The sequence below is a fragment of the Barbus barbus genome (genome assembly GCF_936440315.1).
Source record: "Barbus barbus genome assembly, chromosome: 29".
Classification (NCBI taxonomy): Eukaryota; Metazoa; Chordata; class Actinopteri; order Cypriniformes; family Cyprinidae; genus Barbus; species Barbus barbus.
In genome coordinates, this window is record NC_136757.1 from 18722730 (window position 1) to 18750216 (window position 27487).

General features: G+C 36.4%; 4 protein-coding genes across 17 annotated transcripts in view; all 4 read right to left on the reverse strand.

Annotated features, from left to right (window-relative positions):
• Window positions 1-27487, reverse strand: part of LOC306849709 (uncharacterized protein) — a 919849-nt gene that overhangs the window by 140580 nt on the left and 751782 nt on the right. The window lies entirely within an intron of this gene.
• LOC306849521 (tumor necrosis factor receptor superfamily member 5-like) lies at window positions 1109-5924 on the reverse strand. Of its 5 annotated transcripts, XM_079384618.1 has the most exons (8): window positions 5785-5924; window positions 5503-5592; window positions 3782-3907; window positions 3542-3697; window positions 3343-3427; window positions 3111-3259; window positions 2950-2963; window positions 1109-2634 (listed from the first exon to the last, which is right to left on the reverse strand). In XM_079384618.1, the coding sequence occupies exons 1-8, from the start codon at window positions 5888-5890 to the stop codon at window positions 2479-2481; spliced, it is 882 nt and encodes a 293-aa protein (XP_079240744.1). In that variant the 5' UTR covers window positions 5891-5924; the 3' UTR covers window positions 1109-2478. The 5 variants fall into 5 exon arrangements, with proteins under 5 accessions (XP_079240744.1, XP_079240741.1, XP_079240742.1 ...); XM_079384615.1 differs by lacking the exon at window positions 2950-2963; XM_079384616.1 differs by having other exon boundaries at window positions 3542-3907; window positions 5785-5894.
• Window positions 6199-15098, reverse strand: LOC306849023 (tumor necrosis factor receptor superfamily member 5-like). Of its 10 annotated transcripts, XM_079383863.1 has the most exons (15): window positions 14415-15061; window positions 12625-12913; window positions 12495-12553; window positions 12029-12154; window positions 11784-11939; window positions 11533-11620; window positions 11263-11450; window positions 11107-11174; window positions 10258-10355; window positions 9633-9823; window positions 8892-8968; window positions 8619-8694; window positions 8350-8497; window positions 7829-7929; window positions 6204-7054 (listed from the first exon to the last, which is right to left on the reverse strand). In XM_079383863.1, exons 3-9 carry the CDS (start codon window positions 12505-12507, stop codon window positions 10266-10268), a joined length of 729 nt encoding a protein of 242 aa, XP_079239989.1. In that variant the 5' UTR covers window positions 12508-12553; window positions 12625-12913; window positions 14415-15061; the 3' UTR covers window positions 6204-7054; window positions 7829-7929; window positions 8350-8497; window positions 8619-8694; window positions 8892-8968; window positions 9633-9823; window positions 10258-10265. The 10 variants fall into 10 exon arrangements, with proteins under 10 accessions (XP_079239993.1, XP_079239994.1, XP_079239992.1 ...); XM_079383867.1 differs by having other exon boundaries at window positions 6199-7054; window positions 12495-12913; window positions 14415-15072; XM_079383870.1 differs by having other exon boundaries at window positions 6324-7054; window positions 8619-8691; window positions 12495-12913.
• Window positions 20198-26516, reverse strand: LOC306849035 (tumor necrosis factor receptor superfamily member 5-like). The gene is made up of 8 exons (XM_079383887.1): window positions 26075-26516; window positions 25825-25950; window positions 25585-25740; window positions 25343-25430; window positions 25075-25262; window positions 24945-24991; window positions 21990-22031; window positions 20198-21024 (listed from the first exon to the last, which is right to left on the reverse strand). Exons 1-7 carry the CDS (start codon window positions 26193-26195, stop codon window positions 21993-21995), a joined length of 765 nt encoding a protein of 254 aa, XP_079240013.1. The 5' UTR covers window positions 26196-26516; the 3' UTR covers window positions 20198-21024; window positions 21990-21992.

Sequence of the window (27487 nt, forward strand, 5' to 3'; positions counted from 1 at the left end):
ATCATAAGACAAAACAAAAGCACTGACATGTTTTAAGATCAGTCAGTGCAACTTTCTTTCAGCTGAAATAGCTCAGATTTACATTTTAATCTAGGACTAGTCTTAAGCCTTGTCTGTGAAACAAGAAACCGGGGGTTAAAGTATTAAGTGGCATACTTAATGTGCTGAAAAGTAGCTAAATAAACCAGCAGACAATGCATTTACAGAACAGAATGTTATTGTAAGAATTACAGAACCTCAGACACTTTGAACTTCTGAGATGGACAACACACACACAGTGCATTAACATACAGACATCTGTCTCCACATCCCACTGAGAGAAAATATTAAAAAGCAGCCAAAATCAAATATTTAAATATATTTTTTATATTTATTTCGAAATGTATTGTATAAAATATATTTTCTTCTATTTAAATTTAAGATATGTCTGTGAAAACCCAGCTAAAGTAATTTTTTTTTTTTACTGTTTTCTACATAAAACCATCCTTCATAATGTAAAGAACATTCTGTGAAAATGTACCGTTGAGACCTTTAATATTGATTGAGTAAGGCCATGTCAAAGATTGAAATCATAGTGAAATTAATGGTTGAAATCAATTAATGGTTTGATTCTTATCTCATAATTAGATTTTGAGACTTTAGCCTGGATTTCACAGACAGGGTCACATATTTCTCAGAACAGCATCTTTCATATTTATTGACTGCCAACAGACATGCTTTGTATTCCTTTTCAAGCTATTTTGAGTTCAGTAATGGATATTTTATTTTCACGTGCTGTACAGTGTAGTATAACATGTTCAACTGTCTCTTTACAGAAATTGCAGAATTTTTTACAGGGAAAAATGCTACAGCTACAGAACTGTTGCTGTTCACTAAAAAATATGAAGCAATTGCAGTATTTTTTTTCTTTAATTTATTACTATTTTATTTTGCTTCAGGCAATGATCCTTCGGTCGTAATATATATATATATATATAAAGTTTATTATTATTATTTGTGGTTATAATATTTTGCACATGTACATGCCAGATTGTTTACGATGCCAACACATTAGAAAATATTTTTATAGTCATAATAGAGAAAATGATTTGAAGACTGGCCGGACAGTCGATTCGCCATGACCCTTTTATTGATTGACATTATCAGGACACCTCAAACTTTAGGCTAATGCAAACATCTACAGCTGTTGATATGGGCTAATTACTGTATGACAAATGTTATGTAGTGCCTCACAACTATTTGTGCTATGAAAATGAGAATGTTTTGTTTTAAAAGACTTTTGTTGTACTCATAAAATTCACATTAGATTCACAAAGATTAGCTAAACACACATAAGCCAAGAGGTTAATATAACATCACAATCCATCATTGATCATCAGAATCTTTCAACACAGTGATTAACATTTTTTTTTTACAGTATTAAACATGTTAAGTATAATATACATACAATTCAGAAGTAATATGTGATTAAACCAACTCTTGCAAAACATCACATATGACTTATTATTTAAATGTAATGACTTAATTTACATTTAAGTTTACAACCTATAAAACTTTTTAAAAAGTTATTTGTGGTGAAAATAAACAAGTACAGCAGTGCAAAAAAACTATTTTATTAATTCTTCCTTTTGCTTCAATGATCCATTAAGTCTTGATATGAAATATACATAATAGAAAAGATGATTTGAAGTTGATTCACCATCAAATTCTGATTCTTAGATATCACATTCTGTTCAGTCTTAGCAGTTCAAAAACGAGACAGAGCTTTTTTTCTTGTGAAAAAAATAAAATTAAAAAAGTTGTTGTGGTGTTGTCCCCCTTGGTTGGGGGGAACACACACTTCAGTCCCTGGCCAACCCCTAGCTCCACCCCTGGACATTAGGGATAGGCACTTCAGAGTGAGAACAATCAAGGTCGCCATATTGAAGGTTCATTCCAAATCAAAGTGCTCAAAACTGGCCACTTCAGAATGAAGGATTTTAAAGGGTGCATGTGGTTTTTGCTCCTATAATTATTTGGATATCTAATTTGACATAGAAGATGCAGACACAGCGTTCCAAGGAACAGTTTTTTGGTCCCCTACACACTTCATCCCTTCAAAGCTCTTACACAGCAGGATTTGAAAGGATTAGGTCATAGGGATAAATACTTAAGAATGGAGCCCAGCCCTATCCAGGTGTATTTTATATATATAGAATGAAGGACGAAATAAGAAACTGCTGTTCTTATTTTAAAAAGCAAATGAGGTTAAGACCACTGTTGTATGAAACAATCTAATACGATACAAAGTGTAAACATTAGTTGATATTTATTTTTGTATGTGACCTTTTCCATTTTAGCTATACCATGGACCACTTTTACAGCCTATTTGTTGTGTCAGGGATGAGTGGGTCTTTGCTGTTGTTTGTTTGCCCTCCTAGATGGGTTTACCCTGGTGTGCTTGAACACACTTTTGAAGTTAAAGCTTCCATTGGGCTTTCAGAGGTACTCAAGCTTCTCCACCACGGCAAGGTCACAGCATACGGAGAAGATGTTGTAGACGGCTGGAGAGATGCAGGGATTGAGGCACAAAGATCCAGCAAGTGGAGTGACTTGCATTTTGGAAACAACTATAGTTCCTCTATCTTTTCCTCCCTGTAAACAAACAATATGTACTTATATTAGGCTTATTATAATTTTGTCTCACCTGCATGACTAGAATGAAGAAAGTTATGTGTTGAATTTGCTAAATTTGTTTCTTCAACAGGACACTGTTGAGTGTAACACCAAAAATATCAGACAACATCCAGGCAATTCATGAACCCAAAAAAACTCAAAGAGCAAAATGACTGTTAAAGAGTTAAACATGTTAAGTATAATAATCAATATTAATAGAATGACCTAATATCAATTGTTTAAAAAAAATGCATCATCATATGACATTTAAATTAAAACAATTAAAGGACTTACACTTAGTTTATGACCTATAAAAAAAGGAAAATATTTTTGGTGAAAATATAGTATAACAGAATAAAAATTCTCGTCTTTGATTTTTATAATCACCAGTAAAACCATTATCTTTTAGTAATTTTTGTGGAAATTAAATTCAGATCAATCCTGCATGTACTCACTCTGTGGGAAAAGCCATAGAGAAATGAAGAAAAATGGTATTAAAGCCACTGGCAATATGAGATAATATCTTTCCCGTCTTTTTGGTGTGCATGTGACATCTTTAACAGAGCTGCCATCTTCTGTCTGTATTTCATCCCTAGCTGTACAACTTTGAAAGATTAAATTAATAATTATAATAATTAACAGAAAAAAAGCAAATGTTACAGCGAGTACAAATAATATTTCACCTACTCTGTCCACTTGGTGCAGGTCAGACCTGATGAAGAATAAAACCCATGAGTGCAGTTCACACAAACTGTATCTGAAGTCTTTGTTCCTGTAAAGAGACACGGTGTTCTTAAACATTATCCATGTTTAATATATGTATATATATGTGTGTGTGTGTGTGTGTGTGTTTGTACACGCATACTCTGTCACTCTGTAACAATACCTGGTGTTTTTATTTCTTGCCCTAGTTCACAAACACTGTGTTTTAGAGCATGAATGCACTGTGAATTAGAGTACTCAATGCAGTAATGTCCATCAATCACACCACAGATGGTATTTTGTATTGTAGTGCATGTACTCTGGATGTAAAGGCCTTGACCTAAAACAAGCACATAGCAACAAAAATGATAGAAAATGACAAAAACTGAAGGTGATAAAAAAATACAATAAATTACAAACATACTTTCAGCACAGTCACGGCATGAGAAACAGCTATGAAGGCCATTAGGTCCATTCATGAATGTTCCTGGACCGCAGGGTTTGCATGTAGTGCTTAAATCCCCAGTACAGTCACTCCGAACAACTGATCCTACAAACAACACATAAGTTATTTAGTTGCCAAGAAGAAAGCAAAACAGATATTTAACCCATTTAAATGCATACGATACCAACTGTATGTTGTTTGTATTACTTTAAAACTACCACATGCAGTATAAGTGATTAAAGACAGAAATTAACTGGGGTAAAAAAAAAAAAAAAAGAAAATTCTACACTGGATGCAAGCTGATCTGTGTATTATGATCCCAATGAGAAAGCTTGCATATTATCATGAATATATATATTCCATCATGTTTTCACTTATTATCGGTGTTTCATTTGCTGCTGCAGAAATTCAATTTCTATACATACATACATAGGGGAGAGTGGGGATGGTTGCTACACTTTTTGCATTTCCTTTAGTTTTCAGAGACTGTTTGCATTAGAAAGCCAGAATTTTAATACAAAAAAGCAACATCAGTCGGCTACTCACCCACATTGCTTTAACACGTGCACATATTAGTATATACACACAATTTATACTTGAATAGACAAAGTCCAATGTTGCAACATTCATTAGAATGTAATTAAAACATTCTTAAATATCATTTTGCAGGTTCTTTATTTTATTTGTGCTTAGACGTGGTTTTTAATAAGTTAAATTGGCTGTATAAAAACAAAGAATATATTGTATAATGTATTTTTGAGGAAAACTGTATACAAGAATTATAAACCGGGATGGCTGCTATAAACTGCATATAAATTATACATTATATATATATATATATATATATATAACATATAGAGCTAACATATTATTCCTATATTAAAGTGAAAATAATACTAAACTATAACAAACCTAGTAGTAATAATAAAAACAAATAATATATCGATTATAATTCACAAAAAATAAAACTTATTTTTAAATCAAAAAGATAAAATAGTAATTTCAGACAGATGCTTCCATTGTAGACAGACAGCTATGAAGCCATTTGCGTAGGCTGGTGTGAGTAAAATGCTATTTTAGGAGTTGTTTGAAATCAGATAAAAGGACTTCAGTAGCCGGGTTTCCATCACCCCATTTTAATGCGTATTTTGAGGTATTGCAGGGAAAACGAGTGATGGAAACGCCAAATTTCGAATAAAAATCCCTTAATTCGCAAAAAAAAAAAAAAAAGATTTTACGCTCGCTTGAGGTGGTTTTTGACTTGTGAGAAAAAGGGTTGATGCGAATAATGGGATATAAATTCCTCCAAGCGCATCAAAAAAGTCATGTGACTTTGCGCTATAATGGGACGGCAAAACCTGACTAACCAGCAGACCGATGTAATTCCACAACATCTGAAATGTTATGGTCATTCTTAAATGCCCGAGCAAAGTCTGTCGTCAAAGTATTTCTCTAATTGCCTCCCAGAAATGTCTTGACTGTATGAAAATGATAATATTCTCCTACGTTTCTATAGTACTACAGGTTTATCAGGAAGTGACGATTTTGTTCTCTTTGACTTGTTGGATGGAAACGGTGCTTGATCGCAAATGTTTTATTCCAATTTTGTGCATAATTTAAATTCTTAGAAAAAACTTGGAAACCCGGCTACTGTCACTTGTTATTTAAAATGTGTTTGTTGATTGGTGATCTAACGTTACCAATATTACACATTGGACAGCATTCTCCAGAGGCTGATTTATATTCACTCGGGCCGCAGGCTTTTCCGAACTTGCTTAGTGTTAAAAGAGCTGTTGGGAAAAAGAATACCATTAAAATACCAACGCCATTTAAAATATCGTTATTTAATTAAATTGACATGGAGAATAATTTTAAGTACTATAAGTTTCACTTTCGATCTCTTGCTATACTTATTATTTTGGCGTTGATGCGTTTTGACTCCGAATCGTAACAAAACCAGAGCACAATGCTCTTCGTCTTACCGAAAAGAAAAATCACAAACATCGTTGTCATGTCGTACAGCTTGGAAAACGCCCCACCATCTTTGTCCTGGTTGTTTTTAAACCGCCATTTTGGAGACTTTAACATTAGACTTCAGGCTTCCACTGGCGCGGCTTGTGGTGACGAGCAGAAAGTCACCTTTAACTTTCATATGAAAACGGCGGCAGACTTCAATCTACTTTCAGTGCTCCTTTTCAGAGCGAGAAACAGAGGACCAGTTGTGTTTATCGATAGGTTGTTATCTGCATCTGTGCAGTTCTTTGTCATAAATACAATTTACAAAATATCATGGGGGGAGCATCGGTTCCCCATCTATTGTAGCCTAGGTTTTCGCCGCGTTCACCCCTCATCACACCACCGGTTTCCTCCAGTGAAAATGAAGCACATAATCATATACTTTATAAAACGATCATGTTGCCATTTTTATTTTAATTTATATTTATATACCCTCACTGGGGGCTGAGCCCCCCTAAAATTAAAATCTTAGAATAGCTCCTGGCAGAAAGTACAGACTCAAGCTCATGCTGACATCATATCTTAAAGTGTAATCAAATGTATAGTTGAATAAAAGTCGATACAGGAAATGGAACACAAGTACTGTATTGGTATCCACACTGCAGTAATAAACATAGTTTCCAACTGCATTTCTTGTCCCATTTTTATTAGCTAATGGTGATAATTCATGAAAAATTTGAATTATATAATAATAATAATAGCCTATATTAATATTCTTTTAGCAGGGTTACAATTAGAACCTTTTCAAAAACGTTAAAAAACCCAAACTTTTAAGGTTCCCCCACAGTTGCAATCTCTTGGAACCTCAAAAAGGGAAAAGAGGGGGTAGCTGACAATGTAACTCAGGGGAAGGAAGGATAGGCAGGTCAGAGGAGTGATCACATGGTGGATCAGAGAAGACAATGCCAGAGGAAGGGACCACGTGAAGCCGAGGGATCGGACAGCCACTTTTAGGCTGTAACTAGCAAGACCACTGTGGATGTGACTGGCTTGTAGATCGGTGCTGGTGGAGCAGGAGGATGAAGAGTAGCCAGGAAGCTAGATGAAACCAGCAAAGGAGGCAGAACTGGCTCCAGGATATAAGTAGCGGCTTCACTGGCTCTGGGACAGACAGTGTGGTGTGGTCCTCTGATTGGGCATCTGTGGCAGACTTGTGCACAGGGGTTGGGGTCCATGGCAGGCAAAGGCATGGGGTCGGGATCTGGTTTCTCCTCCTCACCCACAGTGAAGGGGGATCTGCAGGGGAAAAGAGCCCAATCAATAAGGTGACCAGACGTGCCACTTCCCAGGGACACGTTCAGCACAGGATTTCTAAATTGCCTAAAATAACCTGGTGTTGGTTGTTTGCGCTGCACCAATTGATCGTTGTATGACATCAAAATACCACGAGAGCTATAGAGAGCAGAGCAGACGGCTCCATGCTTTCGAATCGCTCTTGCGGCAGGCCTACTTTGATGTCATACAACAATCCATCAGCGCAGTGCAAACTTTAGGGGAAGTCGTGGCCTAATGGTTAGAGAGTCAGACTTGTAATCCAAAGGTTGCGGGTTCGAGTCTCGGGCCGGCAGGGATTGTAGGTGGTGGGGGAGTGAATGTACAGCGCTCTCTCCACCCTCAATACCACGACCTTGAGCACTTTGCCCTTTGGATGGGTTAAATGCAGAGCACAAATTCCGAGTATGGGCCACCATACTTGGCCGTATGTCACGTCACGGGATAATTGCCAAACCCTTACAATTAATAACCTTTTACTTCTGGAGTTTTTGGTTTCAGTTATTTAGGGACACAAAATGCAAAGTGAAAGTACAAACACAAAATTAGGGGTTTTCAGCTTGTAACGGTTTGTAAAAAGAACCTTTATAGAACCATTTCTAGAGTGTAGCAACTGCAACAAAATGCACAAATAATAACAGAATTCTTTTTTTGGCACAAATGGTATGAAGCTCTGTCATATCATTTAAGCCTTGCTTTTGCATTTTTGTGTCCATGAGCCATGGTGTCAGTACATACTTGTCTTGTGTTAAATGCTGCAGAATGCTTTTCCCTTCCCATAATCACTTTTGACTTCCTACTCCATTCCCAGAATCTTATGCTTGTTGAATGTCTTTTTTCTAAGGAGAGAAAAGATTAATCGATCAGCATCACATCCTCACATGACTCATTTGTAACCGACAATGAAAAGATAATAGACTCTAGTAAGGTTAGTAATTTTTGGCAGGATTGAAAACAAGGCTGCAAGGAATAGAAGTACAAAGTGTTCAATGGATTGTGCTCTTAACTGTTTAGCTGACAAAACATCTTTGAAAAAAATCCTTCTGTAGGGCGAAAACACTCCATAAAACCTATATTTGAAAGTTGAGTTACATGTAATCTAGGACCTTTATACCAGTGGCGGCTGGTGCTAAAAAAAACTTGTCTGACAACTTGAATATATTATTCAAGTTGTCAGACATATATGTCAGACTGAATATGGGACACTATATTATTTATATATTTGCATAATAATCCTTACATAAAAACTCATAATTTACTTGAAAAGAGACAACCAATGATTCGCTCAGCAGTCCGGACTACCCTCCGTAGTCTTCTGAGGTCTGATTTTCGCAGCCGACGAAGGAAGTACAACCTCTGCTGGGCCTTTTTAACAATGGAGTCAATGTGAGTGTCCCACTTAAGGTCCTGAGAGATGAATAAAAAGACATCCGATTTGACCCCAGGTAGTCTTTGATGGCATTCTGTTGATTTCTACCGTCCATCTGGAGTAAGGGAGGCTCTTTCACCTCCCCACAGAATAACTCACGGTGACTCTGTATCCAGCACAACACTGGGCCAATGTCTCTTACAAACTTCCACTTTATGTCCTCTTGGTGCTCCTGCTAAAAATACAGAATACGTATGTGTTGGTCCACTACATATTTGTCATACTAAATAGTATTTACCTCATCATTCTGCATACAAGAATAGTTATGATTTTAAACCACAAAAAATCAATCGATACAGTATCTAGAGAAATGCTCCCACTGCATGGCTTATGTGGTCCTCCAAGTGAACTGTAACAAGTAATTTTCTTTACTGTTGAAATTGCAGCAGGAACCCCTCATCCCGGCAGACCTGCTCTGCATCAAGCTAGGACCAAAAATGCGTAGAATGCTGTAAAACATGACAAACAAACATTGACAATCATTATGTGATCTTTCCATTAATATAGAATAATACAAAGATAATTTGTCACAAACACAGAGTTATCCATAGTGAAATTATGTGGTTGCTAAACCAAGTTACTGTGCAAGGGTACTGTGATCAGTGTATATCATTAAAATATCTTATGCATGTGAGTGAGTCGGTGAGATGAGTGTTATAATGTTGTAAGAATCAGTGCACTAATAAATATATAGTGCACTGATGTTTATGACATAAAATTAACTCTGACTGAATGTGCAATTTTTTTTAATAACCCTTTTTTTTATATAATACCTAACACTCTTACCTACTCATATACACACTTTATCCCTCTCACATATGTATTTACCTCTGCCCCCACACATGATATTTGTAATGACACTGATCACAGAACCCTTGCACAGTATCTTGGTTGAGGAACCGCATCATTTCACTGTCTTGCTGGATAACACACACATACATACATGTTTATATGTTACTGATATCTAAGTAATAAGGTGCCTGTGTGCAGTTCAAAACATATACGAAGCATGCCAAACTGTTGTTTATTCACATACACACAAACAACGCACACATTCAAGTTGTCAAAGTTAAGTCTAAAGACAAAAAGACAAAAGATTTGTTTTTTACTTACCAACACAGCAAACTTCTTTTTAGCGGTTTGCAAACAATTCGACTCATCTTATCGATGCTTCTTCGGTTTCAAAATAATAAGAATGTGACATATTTGGACACGGGTGTGGCTTGTGATGTCACGCTTGGATGTGGGCGGGGTTGGATGTCCACCGCAGGCTGCAGCGAGACGCTCCTCGACATTTTGGACACCTGAGTAAAAACATTCTTTATACCATTGTCTGAGAAAACTTTTTTACAGTACAATACACTGCCATTCAAAAGTTTGGGATCAGTAAATTTTTTAAATAAGTTTCATAGGCTCATCAAGGCTGTATCTAAAAATTGCTGAATATTTCTTCACAAAATAATATTGTGAAATATTATTGCAATTTAAAATAATGGTTTTCTATTTTAATATACTTAAAAATATAATTTATTCCTGTGAAGCAAAGCTAAATTTTCTGTGTCACATAACTCTATAGCGGCAGCAGCTCTATAGCGGTTTACCCGAGCATTGCAATTTTCATTTTTACTAGAATACAATCAAATGGCTTTCTCAACTAATTTTTGCGTGTGCACGGCACATTATTTCTCTCGGTGGAGGAAATGCGCGGAAAATTAGTGCCGCCATTGCTGGAGCCTACCAAGTGTCTCAGGACAAAGGCTGGGAAACACCCTGGACAGATGGCCTGTCCATCTCAGGGTTTTTGCTAATTGGCATAAGAGGAGTCACTGTTGATGTCTGTAAAAAGTGAAAAGAAAAAAAAAAAACATTAAAATTGTAAGAAACTATAGTCTGCCCCGAACCAGATTCCACTCCACATCATGCTCATTTCCCAAAATGGCTTAATTATTATAGAGAAGATGATCATTTGGGATGATCACATCCTGAGCAAATGGTGACCAATTGTAGAATGGGAATGGGTGTGGGACACTGAGAACTATCTCAGACAATTAGGTCTCGGAACTTCATTAACATACAGGCCACAGCTGTTACATCAGGAGCAACTTCATTTACATGAAGGGTAGTAAGTGTATAAATAGTTTGAGCGATGTTCGGTTCATTCTGACAAGGTACAACATGTACTTTGTCACTGCTATGCTGCAATAAACATCTTCAAGATCTTCAATGTCCTCATAATTCTTTCTTACAAAATATAACAGATTAGTATAAAATTTTTAGTATATATGATTTTGAATTACCCCCCCCCAACAAATCTCTCTACTTTGCATTTTCTACTCATTTTTTAAAGGGTGCATTTTTGCATCCATTAAAAAGCATACAAAAAATATGCAGAACTAGTATTTAGAGATAATAGTTTATCCTCCCTCATCATTATCTCGCTGTGACAGGGTGGATCAAATTTCTGAACACATAATAAATCCAAATACATAAAAAGTGCACTGTCTAAAAAAAGTAATTATTCATGATATGACCCACTAAAATGTTGTTTTGTTAGTTGTTTCATGTACACAGCTTAATATTCACTTACTGGTTCACGGTCACATCGACTTTCCATAGACACACTCTCCTGTACAGGTAGCTGGCAATTATTTGTATCTAAAACATAAAAAAAAAATATTAACACTTGCACAACATGTTAAAATTATACTGGATTTAAAAAAATATATATTATAGTCTTTTTTACCTGTTTCAGGGGTCTGACTTTTGTGTTTTAATTTGAAATAAATGAATGAGATCCCGATGGCAGTCAGTAAAATACAAACTGCACCAACTATGGCTCCAACAATGATACCAACTGGAGTTGAATTCCCACATTCAGCATCAGATGACACTGTCCCTGGTTTTATTTCTTTAAGTCCCTCTGTCTCACATCTATGAACGTGAACAACGTTAGATTGTCCGGACTTATTTAAATAGTTTATTTAAGACTTGCAAATCTATTGAAGTCACTCACTTTGTATGTGGCTGACAGGCAGTGAAAAAGCCATTAGAGTAAGTGCCTTCCATGCAGTTACCACATACAGTATCAGTTCTTGCTGTTCCTGAAAGAATATTAGGATAATGACTGTCTTAATAAGAGTCTGGCATTAAAAGAACTACTGTCATTGTTCTTGTGTCTCAATCAACTAAGTAAATGTAGTTGTCTTTCCACTTTATGGCCATTGTTCAAGTTCTCATATGAAATAAAAACACAGATACACCCACCTGTTTGTTTGATATATTGTCCAGGGCTACACTGAGAGTGTCCCATGGCAAATCTGCAGCTGTCTTTATTTTGCTCAATGCAGTAGAATCCCTTCAGCGGCTCACAAACAGTATCTGCGGAGCTTATGCAGGTTCTCTTTACTCTTAGTCCATTGCCTGTGGATAACATACAACACCTTCTTATATAAATAAAAGTAATGAACTAGAAAATAAATTATTTCACTTCTTAATTTAGGAGAACATACTTGCATCACACACAGAGCAGGTAAAGCACTTTTCAAAACCATTAGGTTCATCAATGTAAGTTGATGCAGGACATGGAACACAAGTGGTGCTGGTATCTACAGTACAATGCCAAAAAACACGGTTTCCTGCAAACACCATAAAAATATATTTGAAGAGATACATCATAAAAGCATTAAATACCAATAAAAAACATGGGTTCCCAGAGCAAGAATCATATGATTGAATGAATTACTATTACTGCATTGTAAAATAAGCATATGACCTCACTTTTTGATGTGATTACTAGTTAATTCTAGTTCACACAACAAAGCAAAAACTGAGATTTAAGTTACATAATTTGAATTTGAAAATATAACTTCGTAAACGTAATTTTGTTTGCTTATGAAACTTTGAAAGTGTTTGAAATTTGTTACTAATTTGGTTAGTTGCCAGGCAGAACCCAACATTACACAAAATATACTATACCTGGTGCACACATGGGGCAGCATTCTCCATCTACCTCATATTCAGCACGAGCACATGCACTGAAACACAGTTCGAAGTTAAAAGTGACAACAGCAGCAATAAATCCCAAGTTAATCATGTTCATATAAACCTTTTAGTGCATTTAAAAGTGCAGGTAAATGTTTCGTCGTTAGGAGTTCTTCAACACATTAGATGAAGGATTTTTAGACACAGAAACATTGGTAGCCTTATGGAGTAAGGTTTACGGAGTCTTTGGTAGAACATTTAGGCCCCAGTAGGAAGGAGCTAAGAAAAGATTTTTTTTTTTCTTGCAACCAACTGTAGATTCCCAGAGACAGATCAAATTTCTCTGTTTAGCCTTAACACATGGCAAGTCTCCTCTTGAATCAACTGAGTATGCAGTTGCATTCTGAAAAGAGCTGAAATGACAAAATGACAATATTGAGTTTACACTAATATAAACATAACAACAGAGTGCTGATTTAAATATAAATTAAGTTCATCTATGTTTTTTCTGGCTCACTACTTTTTGCGAGTGATACAATACTCTAAGCTCAGAAAGATTAAGCTAAAAAAAAAACAAAGATCCATATACGTAACACCAGACATACATAAGGCTTAGAAGTGCTTCACTCTAAGACAAAATAAAAACTAGGGCATTAAACAACAAATTTACAAAAAAAACAAAACAAGCCCCATCCATAGCTAAATAGAAATACACTGCTGTTGATTTCCCACTCCAATTTAATATTTGAAATAAAAAAAAAATTTAATTTATAATAAATAAATAAATAAATGTATATATATAATTTATGATATGGTCAAAGGTAAGTTTCACAATTAGCTTTAATGATTGATCAGTGCAGAAATGTGATGTTAACATTAACCAGGCTCTTGTCCACCACAGAATTAATCAAAATTGACCTGAATTGTTATGTACAATACTTTCAGTACATAATTCATGAAGAGACATACAATAGACAACATTTAAATCATAACAAATCAACCATAAAAGATCAGTGCAAAACATTTTCACTTTCACTCTGACTGGAAAAGTACCTGTAACTTGTAAAACCTGTAAGAATTAATATTTTAAGCACATTTTAGTTCATATTCACGATATCCCAAAATAGCACATTTGATTACACTTGGCTAGATGATCTTAAAATTATTTTAGGAAGTATAATAATTTTAAGTATATTAAATACAAAATTAGTGAAAACAGAGCACTTTAAGTATTTAAGTATTCTCCTGGGAACATATACTAACAAAGGTAAAAAAAAAAAAAAAAAAATACAAAAAATTATTTAAGAGGGTATATATTACCCTTAATTGAATAATAATAATAATATAAATTTCAGCAATTATTACAAAAACAGCATATTCTGTGGATCTGGATGTAAAAAAAAGTAGCCTACAAAACAACAGAATAATGCCTTGCATAACGCCTTACACAACGCCTTACATAACGCCTTGCATAACGCCTTACACAACCTTTTTTTTTTTAAATATAAAACCGAAAATATGATAAAAATGTGACAACAATTAGGGTAAATAACCTGTTTGTACATATTAAGAAGTCGTCTTAGACATTAATCTAAAAAGATGATTGATACAATGAATAAATGAATGGCAAATTAAGTCATAGAAAATTAACATTTTAGGACCAGTAAATATTTATTTTTTATTTTATTTTTATTTATTGATAAATAAATAAATAAATTTTTATATCTTGAGGAATTTACGCTAAAAAGAGACATAAACCGCTTTTTTGAATAGAACAAACGTCTGAAGCGATAAGAGAAACATACAAAATGTGCAGAGCGGGGGCGCGAGGACTGGAATTGAGAACCGCTGCAGTCAAGACTCATATTTAAATACAACAAACTTAGCCTAAACACTTGAAAACAAATGTCTCACCGTTGAAGGTCATTGGGAAAGATTCTAATGAAATGACAAAATCCTGATTCCTGACTTCCGCCTATTCCAACTGAAGGTATAACTTTCGGTTTGTTCCTAAAATTTCCAAGTAGGGAGGGAGGGAGGGATTGGTATGCTCCACAAACTCAAATAGCTTAAATTGCTTGTAGTGCATTTGAGAAACGACTTTCTTACTCGGTCTTAACTTAGAATATTATTTAAATAGTAACTGCCTCATTACGTGAACGTGACACAATGGGCAAGTCCGAAAAAAAGAAAGAACAAGAGCATCTCAGATGAAGGCTAGTCCTGCTAGCAAAGCAGATAATGAAACGCCACAAGTTTCCGGCAATCTTGTGGCGGAAAATTTACATGATTATGCCAAAACAGACATGGAATTTGACGAATTTATGTTATGTGAGGAGGAATTCCCTGCACTTCTGGACACTCCATGCAAGTCTCCAGCTGCCAAACAACAGAAAACTGAGCGTTCGTTTGTTGCTATTCTCTCTCAACTCGGAGCTCTTTCGCAGTTAATAAACACTCGGTCTGATCCTCTGGAAAACATGATCGGAGAAAATACACGAGCGATTACCGGCATGAAGGACGTAATCAATGAAAATACCAGACAAATTACTAGTATGAACGAAGGAACAGGGGCGTGTCTAGAGCATTTTAAATGGGGGGGGGCAGTCTGGGGCACTGCCTTAAAAGAGGGTGGCTGGGGGGAGGGGTTGGATACACGATGTTAATAGGCCTATATTGAGATTCATTGGTCCTCACAGAACTTTGTGAGATCGCGATGAACAAAGAGTGACAGCTTTATTGGTTATGAGCACTCTTTGCGAGCTTTCTAAGCAATCCATTTAAAATGTAGAACTTTGTTTTTTGCCCACACACACGTTGAAAAGTTTTGGGAATGACATCTGCATATTTATGCGGGATTCGCTCTCGAAGTAGCAGCATATTGATAGCAATAGAAGGGACAAAATATGTGAAAATGTGCATATTCTGCTCCGGGTGTGTGTTCACTGCTGTGTGTGTTCACTGCTGGGTTAAATGCAGAGCACGAATTCCGAGTATGGGTCACTATACTTGGCAGTATGTCACTTCACTTCACTTCACTTAAGAGACTTATTTCAGAAGCAGCCTTAGTGATTATTTCTGGAACCTGGTTGATATGCTTCTATAACTATATACAAAAACAACAAAATACAAATGTACTACATAAAATAATTTAATAAATGCATATTTACAATTTAAGCACTTAACTAAAATAAGCATTAATACAATTAATAACTAGAGAAGGCTAACTATATTCAGCTTGCTTCCATTTAGTGAGAAAAGCCTACTCTTCACTTGAATTAGGAAAAAAAAGCTTTTCTGGTCTTCAGTGATGCGAGGATAACGTTTGAGCATACACACAATATCTGAGTGAGACCCGAGCCAATTCATAAAAGAACAATGGAGATTTAAAAGCACACGTCCAGTTTTGTGCAAGTGAAGGAAATCCGCTTGCGAGTGGAGAGATTCGTGATTACATGATCGCGTAACATTATGCGCTCTCGACATCTGTCATTTAGAGATCACGCTAAAATGCCTAAAATTAATAAAGAAGAGAAGAAAGCGGCCCTAGGCAGCTGCCTACACATGCCAAGATACGCCAGATGCAGTTAAAATTTCAGAGGGGCCACGCCACCCCTGGCCACCACGTAGACACGCCCCTGTGAAGGAAGCAATCGATTTCATGAGTGCTGAAGTTAACAGTCTGAAAGCCAAGTACGGAGTGGTGGAATCTACCTGGGCAAAATGGAGCCGACTTCCATGGAACAAGACTAATATAATAATTAAACTATTATATTGACCATAGGCTACCGGGCTGTAGGCACGCGATGTACACAGCAAGTTTATCATGAATAGGCTAAATATTACATAAAGTACATCAAATAAAATAGACCTACAAGAAAACATTTTTATCCATCCCACAGTCTTGCTAGCTGTGTGTGTCCATTAACTGATCGTTTTTCCGTAATATTTGTATATTATTATTATATTATTACATTATTATTATTAGCCTATATTTTTATATTAGTTTTTTCCCCTTCATTTCGATCTCTTTACATAACGTTCTGACCAGTTTTGTAAATAAGCCTACTGTAAATGCTCGATAACACCCACATCCATGAGCCCACCACTGCTGAAATCACTTTGAACACATAAGGGATAGTACACCCAAAGAAATGAAGATTCTGTCATGATTTACTCTCCTCATGTCGTTCCAAACCTAACTTGCTTTCTTCTGTTTTGATGAATTTTGGTAACCAGACAAATTCCTCAAAATATTACTTCCTATAAACCAGTCATAAAATTGTCATTAGGAAAACATTGAACAAAAATATTGTAGCCCCTTGCTGCAGCTAACCTTGCTTCCACACCACAGGCTACACACAGCAATATAAACAACAGCTGTGCATGATCTCTTCACACTGTTCTCGTAAAATAATAATAATTCAATAATATAAGTTAGGGATGTAACGGTATGAAAATTTCTCATCACGATTATAGTGACCAAAATTATCACGGTATTGTTAAAATGTGCTGGAGATGTTCAAAAAGTACCGACACATAAATCACTTCAAGTTTTATACTTAAAAATCAACAAACAGCAAATAAAATGACTTTTTGTTTGCATAATCACTAAAACAATAACATGACCAATGAGGTCTGGATTTTAAATGACAACTTGACTGACACCAGTTTAATAGCATGTTCAAATAAATAATGTAAATGTTCAAATAAAGCTTTGAAAAAGTTTCATATAGAGGTAAACCTCACATTTCAGCCTTTAAAGAAAAGAGTTAAGTCAAAATGATAATTGATTAATAAGGGGAAGGGGAGGGGGGAAGTGGTGTGTGGCCAAGTATGGTGACCCATACTTGGAATTTGTGCTCTGCATTTAACCCATCCAAATGTACACACAGTAGTGAACATACACCCGGAGCAGTGGGCAGCCAATGCTGCGGCGCCCGGGGAGCAGTTGGGGGTTCGGTGCCTTGCTCAAGGGTCTCACCTCAGTCGTGGTATTGAGGGAGGAGAGAGTGTTGGTTATTCAGGTTACAATTCCAACTCTCTATCCACTTATCTGCTCCATAAATAATTCTATATAGCTTATCTGAATTGTTTAAATGTGTAGAATCCACATAAGCTTGTTTTTCATCAACCGGTCAAAATTTACAGCAGGGCATGCAAATTTAGTCCGTTTTTTGGCCAGACAGAAACTGCACACAGGCTGAATGTAAATAAGTGTCTGTAAATCCACTCTCTGACAGCAGGTGGCGCTTTATACGGAAAAGCTGAATTACAGCTGATTCCCGTGAACTCCGCGAACAAAGCAGTATTGTGTTTAAAAACACTTCCTTTAGGTATTACATGGAGCTAAGATGAACACAAAATGCCATTGAATCGTTTCTGAAGACAGTCAGAACTTTCAGAGGTACATTCATATAATTAATTCACTGATATATTCATTTGTATAATTCCCTCAGCAGTCTTTTAAAACCTCCCAGCTTTTCCGCCCTGTTTTTACTCAGAATGAAACTACTCTGCTGCCGTGCGCTCGTGAGACTGTTACACTCTGCTTTATGCTGGACAGTATTTATTTATCGTGAGTTGCTCAGATCGTGGTAATCCAATACGGTTTTAATGATAATTAAACTATGAAACGGTAATACTAACCGTGGGGAATTTTATCATGATTTATCGTTAAACCGGTAATCGTTAAATCCCTAATAAATTTACAAGCACACAACTGAGAACTCCACTTACCAGCAGCCGCGGATGTTATTGATGGCATCCTGGTGTCTGAACATGAGGGAAGTCAGGCCCCGGTTTTTCAAAAGTAATCCACTAGGATTTTGGATAACGGATTGGATCAAATCTTGAAAAGGGTTTTTTCAAAAGAAAAAACGGATTACATAATCGGATTAGATCACGTAATCCAATCTTGGTTTTGATCCGGATCAAACCTTTAGTTTGGGTTTTTCAGAACTTTTTTGTAGGATTTGGATCACTTTGATCCAAAAAAATCTGGATTAAACTGATCCCATCAGAAGGGTGGATTCAGCGTGGATTTCATGCCCAAAATGTAATGAAAACTTTAAAAATGTATCAAATAATACTATATTTGGATCATGCAGTATCTTACAAGACATTTATTCATAAGGTTTTAATTTTATTTGTTCATCCGTCAGGCTACAGTGATTAGGTAGGCTTTAACGTATTCAGCCTTTCAGTATAGGCCTACAGCAAAGTAGAAAGAGTTTGGCCTCATAAAATAATCCCCCAAACAGCTGTCAAAATTGACCAAAAACAATAAATTTTATTCTGTCACTAATTGATATATATATTCATCACAATCGAAAATATTTTTGTTTTTAGAATATTTATTAGTGATGCATGCAATGATGACCGAATAACCAAAAAAATGCAAAGAATGGCAATCACTGATTCTTGAAATCCAAAACAAATCCAAATCGGAAATAGTGTCTAACTATTGCGTCCCTTGTTGCTCTTTACATATCTTTAGTTCTACATTGTGATTTCCTATCCTGTTTGAGCACTGGTTATCCAGATTTGGTGATCCTGAAAAGTTCCTATCCGGATCAGATTGATCCAATCCGATGTTGCTTTGAAAAACTGGCTCAAAAGTAAGTTGGATTACGTGATCACGGATCGCAAAAAAAAGGATTAATAAATCCGGATCAATTTTATCCGGATTAAACCTTTTGAAAAACCGGGCCCAGGTGAAAGGTCATCATGTGGATAATTTAATTTATGGCTAAACTATTATTAATTAATTTTACTAATAGTTAGATTGGGCAGGCCTTCACAAAAGGGTGTTTAATTACAAAAAATAAAATAAAAAATTGCCTTGACAAAAGGGCACTTTGGGCATCAAGGGGAAAAGGGGCAGGTGCTCAAGCACCCCCCCCCCCCCCCCGCTCGTGTCTATTGCAGATTAAATGATATAGCCTATGCAAACACTAGCCATGAAGAAGTCTATGTTATGTCATTCATAGTAGTAGTTCAATTTTCACATGCTAAAAATATTCATTAGAGCACTAGACAAAGTCATCATATATATAGCAATGTTATTAAAAAATATAACAGTAATACGTATTGTTGCATGATTATTAAGCAACTGATAAAATTATCCACCCGATAGTGTAAAACATTTTTCAGTGTAAAGTATTAACAAATGTTAATGCAAAAAATAGGATATGATCTAAAAATTATCATCCCTCCAAAACAGAGAGAATATCCTTCACAAACATCTACATGCCTGTCTCTTTTAAAGTGTTTATAGTGTATTTAATGAGTTGTGTTTGTAGGGGTTATTATAGCACTATTCTTTATCCCCACCCCCACTTAAAGTTGTTGCTTGAGAAACAGCATCTTCCGCGGCTCTGTACGCTTTCAAATCGTTTTTTTAGTCTCGAGCAAGAGACTATAAGACATTCACATTATCAGCAACTAATGAACATTCTATATGATTCATAGATTCAGTAATCAATAAATTGTGATTCCTTAAATGTATCATAAAGTATTAATTCCCTAATAACAGTGTAAATTGATATGTTTATTACCACAGTGAGTTGAAGCATACATTTCAACTTCCAGTTGTCTGCTTTAATTAATCTATTAAATGAATTGCAAAGGTATCATTGTTACGACTTTACTTGTTGAGTACAATGTAAGAAAAGAAAAAAACAATGTAAGAATTTGATGTGAAAGATGACACATTTAATAAGGTTAGTGAAAAATGACAATTTAAGAAACCGTGGGAAATGACATCTGTTTTGTTAAATAGTACAGCAACTCCTTTTCAGTTAATTATTTCTACTTTTTTTCTAGTCACAGAGCACTTTATTTTGAGAGTTGTTTAAGTGAGAACATCTGTAACTTTGTCCAGATTGAGGGAATTGTAATGTTTAATAATTTTTTATTATGTAATTTTTTTTGCATTTAAAAAGTATTGATTTTTGTTTGTATATGCTGTCAATTATAGTTTAGAAAATCAGAATCGTCAAAAATCCATATCGGCAAGTCACACTTATAAAAAAACTGCAATCGGTGCATCTCTAATGCAAACCCAAACACAACATAACATAGTGCGTAGATCTTGAGGTGATCCTCATGGTATGGAAATTCCATGCTGATTTGCTAAAGCTGTAAGGCATCCAGGATCCAGTCGGTTCACTATAATGATGATCCAGTGTTTTCCATCTCCATTTGAGTTCCAATGTCATATAAGTTCAACCAATGGAAAGTGGATCTCAGGTATGAAATAGACTTGCTTTACAGCGAGAGCGTGCTTGGATTGGATTGATCGCTCAGATTGACAGCTCTTGCATTTACCATTTTCCACAGAACAGAAGCGGTACTTAACATGAAGCCCTTTAGATTTGCACATCAGCTGTTTATGGAGTCTTCAGGTTATTTGGTAGAACTTTTGGATTCCTTAAAACCAAGATTAAATTTCTTTTAATATCAGGGCACACATTGCATCTCTTCACTTGAAACAGAACAGGCAGCTGATTGATGTAAAGGGCTGAAATGACAAAATGACAATTTTGTGTAATAAAGGTGTATCAAATTTGTATGTTTACATTTTGCTGGTTCTTACTTACCCAAACAACTGATATAACAAATTAATCCCAGAATAATTATTTTACTTTTGTGCATTTGGCAGATGTTAACACATTCATATAAAGTTCAAAGCTCTTCATTCCAAGTGGGAATAACAACCAGGGCTAGATGAACAAAAATGAACCTGCTCTAACTTGTAAGCAACTTGCATAACCAGTAAAAGATATTAAGCATAGCGTTAGTTCTGGCAGGTCATGTTAGTCAAGCTCACATCAGCTGACTCTCAGCTGATCCACATCTACCTATAGGAATGCGACACCCATCACAGGACCCATATATATAAGGTCCTTCAGTTTTATCAGCAGCTTTCGCATTGCTTAATAGCTAATTACTCTCCTCCATCTCCATCTCCTCCTCTCATCCAGTCAGAATTCGGCCTTCTGATTCTCCTTTGAATCAGACTAATTTCTGAAATGTTACATTGAACATTGTAAATTATTGAACATTTATGATATCTGCAATTCATTTATGTTGGTTCTGTTCAGTTTACCCTGGGAGGGTTATTGCTGCTCTCTCTGCTCTTATCCATGCTAGGCTGCAAGGATGCACAGGGAGTTCTTGCCCAGAACGGAGCCATACCACCAATCCAAACTGTATGCTAATTGTCAGTCATCTTTGACGATAGTGGTCCTGACAGAAGTATTACTGATCTGCACCTATTATACTAGCATCAAGCCTTTACTGAAATATTCTAGCAAAGCATAATGGTAGCATTCAAGAAGGCAAAATCAAGTTCTTTAATTGACTTTACTGAATCTATTCATTTACTTAGCAAATAAACATATTTAATACCTGCTAAAAAGCCTGTTCTGAAACTTGGAGATTGTTCTATTAGAGCAAGGTTTTGTAGAAGTAGAAGGCTCTTACCTTCTAGTGTTGAATATAAGAGTAGTCAGAGTCTGGTGGTGTCTGTGAAAAGTTAATTTCATTAAAAACAACTCAAATTGACACGTAGCACAATACCAGAATAGTATGATATAACTAATATATATATCAGGGGTCACCAAGTTCAGTCCTGGAGGGCCTTGTAGAGGTTAGCTCCAACCCTAATTAAACACACCTGAAGCTGCTAATCAAGCTCTTACTAGGTATACTTGAAACTTCCAGGCAGGTGTGTTGAGGCAAGTTGGAGCTAAACTCTGCAGGACACTGGCCCTCCAGGATCAAGTTTGATGACCCCTGATCTATAGAATTTTTGCAGGGGTTTTCCAAATTTCTTTACTTTGCTTTGTCCACTCATGTTATAAAGGAGTGCTTTGCCAGCTGTGATGGTATCTGTGGGTTTACAGTTTGTTTGCAAAGCATACATCATACTGAGTTTACAATATAATCTGTAATAAAAACTGGTTTTACCCAGACTGAAATGTTGCATTTTTTACAATAAATTTCAGCTGCTCATTTCTTTAATTTGGAGCTATAGAATAATGGGTGCTATGGTCGGATAGCCTTATTATCTAGAATGGTCAAGTTTCTGACCACCAAATAAATGCAAAAATCAACTCTTTTATCCCATAATAACATGTAAAGTTTGTTTCCTAGTGTGGCGAGCCGGCAATCACTGTGGAGTGTGTGTTGATCACTGACACCTGAATTCCATCAGCAGCACAGCTTTTAAGCAGAGGGAAAGAGGAGGAAGACTAGAGCAGTGCTTCCCAAACCTGTCCTGGAGGACCCCCTGCCCTGCACATTTTGTATGTCACCCTTATCAGAAACACCCAATTATAGGCCGTTTCTCAATATGCGTACTTGTCTGTACTTGTGTTCTTGTGGACTTGTGAAACGTCATCAGTCGCTGCCGAAGTACTGTTCCAATTCAAAGTTCACATCTAGCCAAGTCCAGTTCAAATCCCCGGATGTGTTCTTGATCCGCCACTTTTACCGAGGATGCATCGAGAGGTGACTTGTGCGGACTTGATACGGGCCATAACCCAGAATTCAGTTCGTCCTCCCGTCCTCGAGAGTTCGTTCTTCTGAGTCGAACTTGGCAAGTCCAAACTCGAAAGGACGGAAGTCCAGACTCTGCGAACTTGGTATTGAGAAACGGCCAATGGGTGCTTCTCAATTCTTATTTGTGCATCCTCGTTTCCTTTCCTTGCGTCCTTTCCTCGCATCTTAGCTCCACCCCTTCAGGATACGAGGGAAGGATGCACATAAAAGACGCGAGGATGGAGGAATTGAATCAAGTGAAATTATATATCCTCGCTCCCTTTAGCATCACTTTAGAGCGTCATCAGCTGCGCAAAATGGATCTGCCCTTATGTTGTTAAAGTTTGTTTTTTAAGACTTTCAAAATAAACATTAATAAAGCAAGATGCCCTGTTGAAATATATGACATGTATGGTTTATTTAAATTGCAAAGGTAAAATATAAATTAAAAATTACTACAACAGATGAGAAGGGGGAGGAGAATTTACACGTGCGTCAGGTTTTTCGATGAAAAAGACTTCCGCATAGGATACACCTGTGTATCCTCGCTCATAGCTCCTTTGGAAGGCTCCTCACTCCTCGTTCCTCGCCTCCTCACTGTGCAATTAGAGAATTGAGATGTCCTTCAAGATGGCTAAGCTCGATCGGTTTCCGGGTCATAGGATGGAGGACGGAGGAGTGAGGAAGCGAGGAGGGATATTGAGAAGCACCCAATGGCTGTGTCCAAATTCAGGGTCTGCATCCTTCGGAGTACTCATTTGAAGGATGTTACGTCACAGCGCCGCGACGAAGGCTGTCCAAATTCGTAGGATCCTTCAAATGCGGCCCACAAATACGTCCTCCTTTTCCCCGAATTGGAAGGATGGGTGTGGTGGATCCTTTCCCGTCCTACCTATCCCATAATTCTTTTCGGCAGAGCGTAATGGCGGACGAAGCGAGCGGTAGCGGAGTGGGAGAGGAGTTTCTCTGACAAAACAAGCTAAAGTTTATGCTTCGGCTCAATGAATTTGTAGGAGAAATTAGTAGAATACTTAAAAACAAATAAAAATAGGCTATAATGGCTTACCTGGATGTGACTGTCTTGTAGTCTGATATAAAAAACTCTCAGACAACGAGCAAAGAAAGTATTTAATTTATTTAATTGCTTTATTTCTTCCAAAAGAATTAAAATTAGGAGAATAACTCTTTGTTTGTCCATTTTCCCGCTTCTTGCTTGGTGCTGTCACGGTTGCTAGGCGACAGGATATGAGCAACGGGTAAGGGAGGGAACTGAAAGAAGGGTAGGCTGTCCAAATTCACAAACACCAACTTCCGGGTTTTGCGGACGTCGGAGGATCCCTCCTCCTTCAACCGGGTAGGAAGGATCCTAAGGAGGATGCAGACCCTGAATTTGGACACAGCCAATGTCTTGCAGCCTCTACTAATGAGCTGATGAGTTGAATCAGGTGTGTTAGATAAGGGAGACATACAAAATGCGCAGGGCTAGGGGTCCTCCAGGACAGGTTTGGGAAGCACTGCTCTAGAGCAAGCTTCAACTCCAGAGCAAGTCTAATGCTGTGTTCTGGAAATCTTGTAGATTCACGCTTCCTGTGATCAGCACGTCACCCCACTCACACGGACACTTTGCTACTCAGCTAGGATCTACTGCACTGGAGCACACCAGTACACTGTTTCACAGTAGGCTACCTGCTCTTTTCATTCAATAAACTGCCCTCTGGGGAATTTATTACACTTCTGTTGTCCATGTGATCACTCTCCAAGCTACACTTGTGATATGACCCTTTTAATGCACTAAATTGTATTTTTGTCTACCTAAATGTTTAATACTACAACTATTAATAATATTAATTAAAATATAAATATCATACCATGCACTCAGTTTAATTTTTCACTTACTGGTTTACACTGACCATCACTCTCTGGTATTGGCACTGAGCAAAAAACTGAAAAAAAGCATATCACTTGCACAACACCATAACATTTTATTTTTATACATATATTTTTTTTGTAATAATTACAGCCTTACTTCTGTCAGAAGCCTGTCTCTTCTGTTTTAATTTGCAATATATTTTTATCCCAACAGCAGTCACCAAAGCACCAACAGTGACTCCAACAACAACTCCAACAATGATAGTAATTGGAACTGACTTCCCACATTCCACATCAGATGACATTGTTCCTGGTTTTATTTCTTTAAGGCCTTTAATCTCACAACTATAAATGTGAACATTGTTAGAATATCTGATAATATTAGAATATCTTTTAACACTCGTGAATCTATGTTAATCACTCACATTGAATGTGGTCGACAGGCAGTGAAAGAGCCATTAGAGTAAGTCCCTTCTATGCAGTTACCACAAACCGTATCAGTAAATACTGTTCCTGTAAAGATATTAAGATAATGACTGTATTAATGGGAGTTTGTCGTTACAAGTATTACTGGTATTGTGTTCTTGTTTCTGAGTCGACGTTTTTAGAAAAGCTAGCTGTCCTTCCACTCTATGGCCATTGTTTCTCTGTGTTCTGAAATATTCACCTGTTTGTTTGACGTATTGTCCAGGGTAACATTCAGAGTGCTTCACAGCAAATCTACAGCTGTCTTTCTTTCGCTCAGTGCAGTAGAATCCCTCCAATGGTTCACAAATAGTATCTGCAGAGCGTGTGCAAGTTTCTGTTATTCTTAGACCTAGCCCTGTGAAAAATAATTTCTTATATAAACAAATATACTATAAGTCATTTCTGTATTATAAATCTTCATTTTGAAATGCATACTTACCTGCATCACACACAGAGCAGAGAAAGCATTTATCCAACCGATTGGGTTCATCAGTGTAAGATGATGCAGGGCATGGAACACAAGTTGTGCTCGTGTCTATGGTACAATGCCAATACACATGGTTCCCTAAAATTTTTTTAAAAGATCTCTTTGAAGGGACACTTCATGGGACAATTAAATATTACAATAAAAAAAAATATATAATTTATTTGTGTCACACTACACTGCTGCTAAACAATATATACTGTACCTGGTGCACACATGGGGCAGCATTCTCCATGCATCTCATATTCAGCACGAGCACATGCACTGAAACACAGTTTGAAGTTCAAAGTAGCAGCAAAGAATAACATGATCCCTAAATTGATCATGTTCACATAAAGTGCAAGAGAAGTTTATTTGAATGCAGTCAAATGTTTCTCCTTCAGACTTCATAAGCTCAGCTGGTTTCAACAACACATTAGATGAAGTAGTGGATTGTTGGTCATAGATACATTGGTTTCTCTCCACCTTGTGATGTCTTCAAGCTCTGTAGGTTCATACTTGAGAGCAGCGAGGTTCAGTTCATCAACAAAAAAAAATCTTACCGCGGAAGTTAGTGTAGTACGGAGAGGAATTCTTTTGAAACGAAGAAAAAAATCCTGCTCCCTGGTTTATGCTTTCTGAAGGCGGTGCATAGTTCAACAAAGAATTATCAAAGGACTATGGGGGATGGGTCGTGCCATGGATTACCAACCAAAGGAGACAGTCATGTGCTTTTTACATGTGAGAAGGAGTACGTCGCAACACAGATGCGTGACACCAACGCCGTAGAGAAGTACATCGCCACCACAATAAATTAATATCTTACCCTCATGTTTTTTTCCCCTAGGTTTTCTTATTTTCTTTGTTATCTTTATTATCAATCATTAACTTTTTTCTTTTACTTTCCTGTGTTCTGATGACATTGAATATATCCTTGATACAAATTGTGTATTGCATACAAAGTTGTATGTCATTAATGTCATCTCTGCACTGTTTCCAAACATAATAATAATAATAAAAAAGAATTCATTCACTTTCTCTTGGAGATTAATGAATTGATGGCAAATTATACACCATCAAAGTCGCAATTCTATTTTATCTTCACAATTATTTACAACAACTTCAAATATAAACACATAAATTTAATTATAATCTATAAACAATATTCTGGAATATGTCATTCTGAGCTTTTACTTTTGATGGTGGTAAGAACTTTAACACAGCTGACTATACAATGTGTGAATACATTAGCTCACAATATCAGACTATATGCGATATTGTTTTCAGGAGATTAAGTAATTTTAGTAGCCTATTATTTTCAAGAAATCAACAATGACAAAATTTATGACAGGAAAATATTATTCTAATCACAAATTTCAAAACAATGCAGGTTCCTTTTCAAATGTTTTAACTAGGGCTGTCAGTAATGATTATTTTGTTAATCATCTGCTAAAGATTTATTTATATATTTTTGGTAATTAAGATAAGTGAACAATAGCTTTTAGCACAAATTAAATGCATGTAATAATGAGGCAATAATAATTGGTCGAAAAAGTATCAAAAGTAAGCAGTCATATTGTTTTACTGATCAATGCATGTACAACTGCTAAAATTATTTGGTTAAGTGTGTGTATGTGTT

Bases quoted from the DNA above. Each gene is read 5' to 3' on its own strand.
- LOC306849521 (XM_079384616.1), bottom strand. From the start codon at position 5,890: ATGTTAAAGTCTCCAAAATGGCGGTTTAAAAACAACCAGGACAAAGAT. The intron at 5,593-5,784 runs GTAAGACGAAGA...TTTTCCCAACAG, and splicing joins GTTTGTGATTTTTCTTTTCG to CTCTTTTAACACTAAGCAAG. The intron at 3,428-3,541 runs GTATTGTTACAG...GTCTCTTTACAG, and splicing joins GCAAGAAATAAAAACACCAG to GAACAAAGACTTCAGATACA.
- LOC306849023 (XM_079383864.1), bottom strand. From the start codon at position 12,618: ATGAACATGATTAACTTGGGATTTATTGCTGCTGTTGTCACTTTTAAC. The intron at 11,940-12,028 runs GTATGTTCTCCT...TGTTATCCACAG, and splicing joins CTGCTCTGTGTGTGATGCAA to GCAATGGACTAAGAGTAAAG. The intron at 11,175-11,262 runs GTAAAAAAGACT...TTTATGTTTTAG, and splicing joins AAGTCAGACCCCTGAAACAG to ATACAAATAATTGCCAGCTA.
- LOC306849035 (XM_079383887.1), bottom strand. From the start codon at position 26,195: ATGATCAATTTAGGGATCATGTTATTCTTTGCTGCTACTTTGAACTTC. The intron at 25,741-25,824 runs GTAAGTATGCAT...TATTTTTCACAG, and splicing joins CTGCTCTGTGTGTGATGCAG to GGCTAGGTCTAAGAATAACA. The intron at 25,431-25,584 runs GTGAATATTTCA...ATATCTTTACAG, and splicing joins ACAATACGTCAAACAAACAG to GAACAGTATTTACTGATACG.